Source organism: Schistocerca piceifrons, chromosome 1 (genome assembly GCF_021461385.2).
Source record: "Schistocerca piceifrons isolate TAMUIC-IGC-003096 chromosome 1, iqSchPice1.1, whole genome shotgun sequence".
In the NCBI taxonomy this organism is placed as follows: Eukaryota; Metazoa; Arthropoda; class Insecta; order Orthoptera; family Acrididae; genus Schistocerca; species Schistocerca piceifrons.
Window position 1 is genome coordinate 883,631,522 of NC_060138.1, and position 8,985 is coordinate 883,640,506.

At 37.5% G+C, this 8,985-nt stretch overlaps 1 protein-coding gene across 1 annotated transcript; it reads right to left on the bottom strand.

The window, feature by feature from the left end:
* Positions 1-7,693: 7,693 nt before the first annotated feature.
* LOC124796694 (centrosomal protein of 19 kDa-like) lies at positions 7,694-8,699 on the bottom strand. Its single transcript, XM_047260716.1, has one exon. The coding sequence runs from the start codon at positions 8,568-8,570 to the stop codon at positions 8,055-8,057; it is 516 nt and encodes a 171-aa protein (XP_047116672.1). The 5' UTR covers positions 8,571-8,699; the 3' UTR covers positions 7,694-8,054.
* Between the last annotated feature and the right edge of the window lie 286 nt (positions 8,700-8,985).

Below are 8,985 nucleotides of genomic sequence, written 5' to 3' on the forward strand. Positions count from 1 at the left end.
CAATGACATGTTTAATTGTGGAACTTTTGATATTCTTCGATAAGAAGTTTGTAATATACTATTTCATTATTATTGGATGTATTTAGTACATTATGTGTATGTGTGTGTGTGTGTGTGTTTTGGGATCTTATGAGCGCTCAACGGCGAGGTTATCAGTGCCCTAACAATGACTTGCATGTGTCAAGGACATTTTATCTTGAGAGTTTCTTTGGAAAATCTCATGATAAAATGGGGGGCAATGTGATGTGATGACTAATAACGAGATATTTTTTCCTTTCTTTTACTACCTTCAACTTCACAGATATAGTTAGGATGACGTAGAATATTTTTTATTTGGTTATATAGTGTAGAACATGAAGTGTGGCTACATTACTCTGCTGTTTTATACATGAGTTCGTTGTGTAAAGACTTAAATTTTTTCCCTGATGATCTTTCATACAGTTTTATTACACATACTGTGTGAAACGGAATGCAGTAGGCAGAAGTGTTGTAAGAACTGTGGAGCAAGAGAGGTGTCAATAGTTGTCGGGTCGAACAGTTTGGCAGACAGTCGCGGATGATGCGTGAGCATGGCGGTATGAAAGCAAATATTGTGTGTTATAATGGTGTGCATTTAACATGATATTAATACCGGACTTTCGCGCATTAGACATGGTTTGAAATTTGCCTTATGATGGATGTTCTAAATGGACATTGTATTACGCAAACGCTGTTGGCTTTTGCAGAACGATGTTTGTGGCAGTGACAATGCACTCATGAACAGACAATATTGTCATCAGTTTAGAATTGAACTGCATCACATAAAATGTGAATTTAATACTGCTCATTTTTCTTGACAACGAAATATGACTTGTGCTAAAACACTAACTGCCAACGTGGAAACTGTGAACTGTATTGCTACGTAAATGACTATTTTCACAGGAACATTGTTATCGTGAGCCGTGAATATTAACAGCATATGGACTGTCTAACTTTTCAATAGGCAAAGTATAGCAAATGGAATGTTAATTTAAACACGACATGTGGACTGTGCCAAACTGTTGTGTGTGAAAGTTGCAGTTGAACTAATACAACCTTTATGGGCTGCATAAACAACTTTGTTCCGGGCTACGACAAATGGATGCTACGCAACTTATTACCACTGTCAGCTGAAACAGGATGTAAGGAAAGAAGATGTATTATTGATAAGGACATGACTGGATGAACTTACAGCAGTTATATCACCAACTTCAAACTGCTTCTACCACCATCGCCACATAACGCCGACCCAGAACAGATAAGATTCAAAACCACTCCTCTCTTTGAGAAACTTACAATTGTAAAGAATTTACTTTCTTTTTGCTTCATAATAGACTATCTCTTAATGATTCTCTCCATAAATAAAAGTAGTGTATATGTAAAGACTGTTCACCTTCAGTGATCGTTGCTCCCGACACTAACAGTAGTTATTGTCACCATTTATTTGTTTTTGCTTTTCAGCGTATTTGTAAAAGTCGTTGCATGTGTTGTATGTGTCTTTTGAAAGTGTGTGCTTTGATGTGTATATACAGTAGTTTAGGCAAGGGAATTTGTCTGTTGTACTGTGAAATGTGGCCAGACACGTAAGTTGAGGCATCCACCATTGAAGTTATTTACACCGAACATTTACAAAGAAGTAGCTTATTTGCCATTCGTTCAAATTAGCGTATTAGTGGGAACTTTGAATCTAACAGCTGTCAAAGTACGGCATCTTTGTTTACATGCCACTTAACGTCATATTTCCATTCATTCATGTTCAGATGCAAATTTATTTGGGTTTAACTGTTACTGCTAAGCAAAATTATAGTATATCAAATTATCTACAGAGTGTGCTACTATTTTCACTATCAAAGGATTTTATTATCAGAATTTTAACAGGATTGGGAAACTTCTCATGCAGAGGCTCGCTTTTGAAGTTTCCGGAAGTAAAACGGGTTATTGGTGTTTGTGCAATATTAATTTACTTTGTGCAGTTTTTCTAAACATTTTCAGATTACAAATTCATGGTAATAATTAATCTACAGGAACCGTTTTCTTCACAATAGGGATGGTAGAAAATGTCCTCCACCATATACTGACTACCTGAGAATGGACTATACCGAGGTGGGGACAAGACCGGTTGCCACCAAAGTGAGCACTTGAACCGTTCCTCTGAATGTTCGTCCATGAACAACCCACCTACACTACAAACATGCAGGATGTATGGACGAGGGGGCAATCAATGGAAAACCTTAATTTTTTTTTAATTGAACAAAAGTGGAACACATGTGTATCATTATTCGACATAGTCTCCCTGTCATTCAATGCACATCCTCCAGTATTAGCAAGTGCACGGAGTCCTCTGGGGGAGGGGGGTGGAGGGGAAGTCTCTTGGTCACATGTGAAGTCACTCTGGCACCAACTGTTGCCCATCTTCATCATATCGAAATTTATTTCCTCTCTTCACGTCTATAAGTACTCGAAACATGGAGTAATCACTTGCTGTGAGGTCTTGTGAGTATGGCAGAGTATCAAAGTACAGGTCGTTGACAGTTGCCTGTGTCACACGGCAGCATGATGCCAAGCATTGTCAAGGTGCACACTGGAACCTATAGTCAGAAATCCAAGGCTGAAGCTGAGTTTTTAATATATTGGAATATGACATACTGGTGAGTCATTACTGAACTTTCTACTGCACTCATACGCTTGCCGCAATGATAGACATGCGTCACCATACCTGACCTTAATTCATTGATGGATTTCAATAGGCTTCATACCTTCACTACTTAGAAAATATATGACAGAGCACTGCTTTTCCTTAATGAATGTCACAAGCGAGGCAGCCATTATAAACTGGTATTGTGGCAGCATTTTACTTCTCTGTAGTATACTGCCGCCAGTAGAGCATTCCTTAAATTGTTAATGACAGTACTGCCAACTTAGAGAACAATGCCACGAAATGTTATATTTAACTACACTTTTAAAGTTTGCATTTGACTCCCTCTTGTGGAATCAACTTTCTGCAGAGTATGATATATTAGTAAATGTGGATTAAGCAACAGTGCAATCCCATGACCAACTGAGGTTTTAGCTCAAGACCTTTTGATTTTTAGTATAGCATATCCACTGATATAAAAGGCCTCACATAAGTTAATGATTAAAGTCATCGACAGGTGTAAATCCACTGATATAAAAGGCCTCACATAAGTTAATGATTAAAGTGATCGACAGGTGTAAATCCCTGGCAGACAGGTGTCAATCCCCCCAAATTAATAAAAATTATTACATCTTTCATTCTGCTAATTTAAAGGCACAAATCTTTGGAGACATTATGTGAGTTTTCTTCTAGTGTGAAAATTTAATGGTGGTTGAAAGCTTTTGCAAAGGGTAGAGCATCTACTACAGTTACTGGATAAAAACACACACAGAATTTGCAGATGGTTAACAGATACACAGTGTCTAAAATGTGTGGGCCACATGACCGCGAGTAAACGTTTTGCATTGGTTTTTATGTTCTCATCGTATTTACACGAATGATGGACAATTGCTTTCTGACTGAAGACTTACGAGGGTTATTCCAAAAGTAAGGTCCGGTTATAAAAAAAAAAATCAAAACTAAAATGTTTTTTCAAAACAATTGTTTTATTTACATTCCTTACATCTTTATCTATTTTTCTACATAACTTCCATACTTATTTAAACATTTGTCACATCGTTCAACAAGCTTTTGAATGCCCATGTTATAGAAATCGGCCACCTGTGACGATAACCAGTCCTTAACTGCTTCTTTCACTTCATCATCTGTGTCGAAGCGCTTGCCGCCGAGAAACTCCTTTAAGTAACGGAACAGGTGGAAATCACTTGGCGCCAGGTCCGGACTGTAAGGAGGATGGTCCATCTGTTCCCATCCAAATTTCTTGATCAGAGCTTGCGTTTCATTTGCAGTGTGGGGTCTGGCATTGTCATGCAACAACAAGATTCCAGACGACAAAAGACCATGTCGCTTATTCTGGATTGCACGTCGAAGTTTAGTCAGGGTAGCGCAGTAGGCGGCTTTATTAATCGTTGTTCCTCTCTCCATAAAGCCGACTAACAATACTCCACGTCTATCCCAGAACACAGTCGCCATAACCTTACGTGTTGAGATTGTCTGCTTTGCCTTGACCTTGACTGGCGATGACGTGTGACGCCATTGCATTGACTGACGTTTAGACTCTGGAGTGATGTGAGAAACCCATGTCTCATCCCCTGTGACAACATTGTCTAAAAGACTGTCACCTTCCTTATGATATCGCTCCAAAAAATCAAGAGCAAAAGCCATTCTTTTCATTCGTTGGGGCTCAGTAAGCAGCCTGGGAACCCAACGGGCACACAATTTGTGAAACTTCAAATGTTCAGACACAATTCTGTACAAAGTTGTTCTACTCACATTCGGAAAATGCATGTCTACGTCTGTAATAGTGAATCGGCGATCTTCACGAATTTTTTTGTCAACCGCATTGACCAAATCGTCTGAAATCACTGATGGTCGGCCACACCGTGGTTCATCGTGCACATTATCCCGTCCTTCATTAAAAGCTCGCACCCACTTGCGCACTTTACTGTCGCTCATTATGTTAGGACCGTACACTTCAGTAATCTGCCGATGGATTTCCGCCGCTGAATTGTTTCTTGCAGACAAAAACCGTATCACTGCCCTTACTTCACAATCGGCGGGCTGATCAATTGTCTTAAACATTGTAAAGTGACACTGTGAACTACACTCAGCAACAGTAACAAAGCGAATGGCGGCGTTTGACGCGCAAGGCTTGCCGGGAGTCGGCGCGCATGCATGTTTTGTCATTGGCGCCAAATTTCAATAGTTACGGCGAATCGGACCTTACTTTTGGAATAACCCTCGTACTTTGTAAATTTCTAGTGGGAGAAACGGCACAACTATACAAATCTGAAACCTTATTGCTTTCAGGAATGGTTTAATGTTGCATTAACTAATTTAATGTTGGATTAACTAAAACCTCTGATATGGTTTTGCCACATCTCAACCAACCTGTCAAATTTTAATCTTACCTAAATCATGGGTTAAGCTCCATGTCAATATGCCATGACAACTATGATTTCATACCCAAATTTGTTGGCTTCACCAACTCACCCACATTGTAACCTGTCAGCACAACCTACACCTTAAGCTAGGCTACAGACAAAACCGACATCAGGTATGGGTAGGTTCAACTCACAACTATCAGGAATACGTTTACATTGACTGGTGTGAAACAAAGTTAATTTAATGAACATAATATAGGCCTAAATACAGTAAGCATCTACGTAACTGCAAAATATTAAAGACTGTAATACGGATGTCAAAGCAAATATATTACAAGGAAAAGATAGTCATATCAGATAACAAAATAAAGACAATATGGGATATAGTGAAGGAGGAGACCGGTAGAACCAGACATGAAGAGGAACAAATAGCATTAAGAGTAAATGATGCATTGGTGACAGATGTGTATAGTGTTGCAGAACTTTTTAACAAACATTTTATAACTGTTACTGAAAAGATGGGGTTGTCAGGTTCGGTAGATGCTGCTATGGATTACCTTAGACCAGACATTTCAAGTAACTTCCATAATATGAATTTGACCCTCACTACCCCAACAGAAATAATGTCCATCATAAAATCTTTAAAATCAAAAACATCTAGTGGGTATGATGAAATATCAACAAAGTTAATTAAAGAATGTGATTCTGAGCTAAGTAACATATTAAGCTATCTGTGTAACCAGTCGTTTATCAGTGGAATATTTCCCGAATGGCTGAAATATGCTGAAGTTAAGCCACTGTTTAAGAAGGGAGATAAAGAAATAGCATCAAATTTCCGTCCAATTTCACTGTTGCCAGCATTCTCAAAAATTTTCGAAAAAGTAATGTACAGTCGTCTTTATAACCATCTTATCTCAAATAACATACTGTCAAAGTCACAGTTTGGATTTCTAAAAGGTTCTGATATTGAGAAGGCTATCTACACTTACAGTGAAAATGTACTTAATTCATTAGACAAAAAATTGCAGGCAACTGGTATATTTTGTGATCTGTCAAAGGCATTTGACTGTGTAAATCACAATATCCTTTTAAGTAAACTAGAATATTATAGTGTAACAGGAAATGCTGCAAAATGGTTCAAATCTTATATCTCTGGCAGGAAACAAAGGGTGTTATTAGGAAAGAGACATGTATCAAGCTATCAGGCATCATCCAACTGGGAACTAATTACATGTGGGGTCCCACAAGGTTCCATTTTGGGGCCCTTACTTTTTCTTGTGTATATCAATGACCTTTCATCAGTAACATTACCAGATGCCAAGTTTGTTTTGTTTGCTGATGATACAAACATTGCAATAAATAGCAAATCAAGTGTAGTCTTAGAAAGATCAGCCAATAAAATATTTGTAGACATTAATCACTGGTTCCTAGCCAATTCTTTGTCACTAAACTTTGAAAAAACACACTACATGCAGTTCAGAACTTGTAAGGGGTGTCCCAAGAGTATATGTCTAACATATGATGACAAGAAGATAGAAGAAGTGGACGGTGTTAAATTCTTGGGATTACAGCTTGATAATAAATTCAACTGGGAGGAGCACACCACAGAACTGCTGAAGCGTCTTAACAAATCTCTGTTTGCAATGCGAATTTTGTCAGACATAGGGGATATAAAAATGAAAAAGCTGGCATACTATGCTTACTTTCATTCCATAATGTCATATGGGATTATTTTCTGGGGTAATTCATCAAGCCAAGCTAAAGTTTTCCGGGCACAAAAACGTGCAGTAAGAATTATATGTGGTGTGAACTCAAGAACATCCTGCAGAAGCCTGTTTAGGGAACTAGGGATACTAACTACAGCTTCCCAATATATTTATTCCTTAATGAAATTTGTCATTAAAAATATATCACTTTTTCAAACCAATAGCTCAATTCATGGAATCAATACTAGAAATAAGAATAATCTTCACAAGGATTTAAAGTCACTTAGTCTTGTACAAAAAGGTGTGCATTATTCAGGAACACACATTTTCAATAACTTGCCAGCAGCCATAAAAAGCTTAACAACCAATGAAATTCAGTTTAAGAGAAGCCTAAAGGATTTATTGGTGGCCAACTCCTTCTACTCCATTGATGAATTTCTGAGGAAAACCAACTGATTTGTATATAAGTACAACATATCTTCTGCACAATTTCAGTGCAGTAATGTGTTCACTGAAAATTTGTGTGTGTGTGTGTGTGTGTGTGTGTGTGTGTGTGTGTGTGTGTGTGTGTGTGCGTGTGTGTGTAAGTATAATCTAACTTCTGCATCATTTCAGTGCAGTAATGTGTTCATTGTAAATAAGTATTACAGTAGTTGTATTACATGTTTCTTACCTTATAAATAAATAAGAAACTTTTTTATTTTAAATTCAGTGCAATAGTATTTGTAAAATGACTCTTAGTGTTCATTAAAAAATGACGATCATTCCACTTGGGACCTGTGGAATGGTACATTAGCTTATTTGTTTTAGTTTAAATATTTGTCATGTATTGTTGTTCTTCTGACATGTTCCACATCCTGGAGGACCTCCTCACTACGGATCAATTGGAATGAAAGTAAATCTAATCTAATCTAATCTTGGGAACACAATAAAAAGTAAGGGCACTTGAATTACATACTGCAAGCTTAACAGAGCAATTTATTGAGTGGTTTATAGCAGATCACATGAAAGGAAGCAAACCACCAAGAACTCACAACAACTAATGGGCGGCACAGGTTCTAGCAACTATTATGAAGTTTGCTCCGCGTTCCTAAAATGACTAACACCTGTATGGATGTTGTTAAATTCTCCGTTGCTATCTGTGCACAAAAGGAAACTCAACTTCTCTTAGTGTAATATCCAGATTTGATCTTGAAAAGTCTTAAAACGAATTACTTGCTAATGAGCTCCAAATCATTTCAACAAAGATCAGCACGAGTTAAAAGCTGTTACTGAGATGACTTACTGGGGCAAAGTTAGTCGTTTAACATATTAATTCCAGAAGCCATCAGCATCATCACTACCACCGTCACTGTCCCACTCAGATTTCACTTTAGTAGTTCCTTTTTCAAAATCTACTCTCTTATCATAAATGAATCCAGGATCACCTGGTGAAATACGGTGTTTATTAAATATCTCGTCCATTATTTCTTTCTTTCGGATAAGTTCATCCCTTTCCAACGCATTGAAATCTTCGTCTGGATTAATATCGTATTCTTTTCTCACAATTACCAATGATTCGTGCAGGTCGTTGCATTTTATGTATTCTTGCAACAACCTCAGCATCTTTTCAAGCTTGATATGACAAATTTTTTCCAAAATGTCATGACGCAGTATCAACTCCTTTGCAACGTAACTTATTTTTGAATTTGGTTTTAAGTTTCTTACTGGCATTATCCTTTTCCTGATTTTACCAGTTCCACTGCCAGCTTCATATATCATAATGAGAGCTGCAGGCGAAAGCCTTAAACCAAATTTTATGGGAAAACATTGTTCCACGGGCAGCATACCCAACAAATTTATCCGTGTCAGACACGTTGACTTGTGACACACAATTTATATAAACATAAACACGAGACACAATTCGTAAACAAACTTCACAGCTTTGTTGGGATACACTCGTAGTCAAAGATGTTTCCTACAGTAAAGCATGCAGGTGTTATTGGCGCAATATCCCATAAGGATCACGAGTTTCAGTTGAAGTAAAGCATATAACGGTACGTATGTGAGAGGTAAACATTTTTTTTATGTTAATGTTTATTCGATTCGACTACATCAAACATTTCACTGTTTCTTGCGTACACGACTTCTTATCCATGGAGGTAAAAATAACCTCCATGTTTTCAAGTTTGATATGACAAATTTTTTCCAAAATGTCATGACGTAGTATCAACTCCTTTGCAACGTAAGTTATTTTTGAATT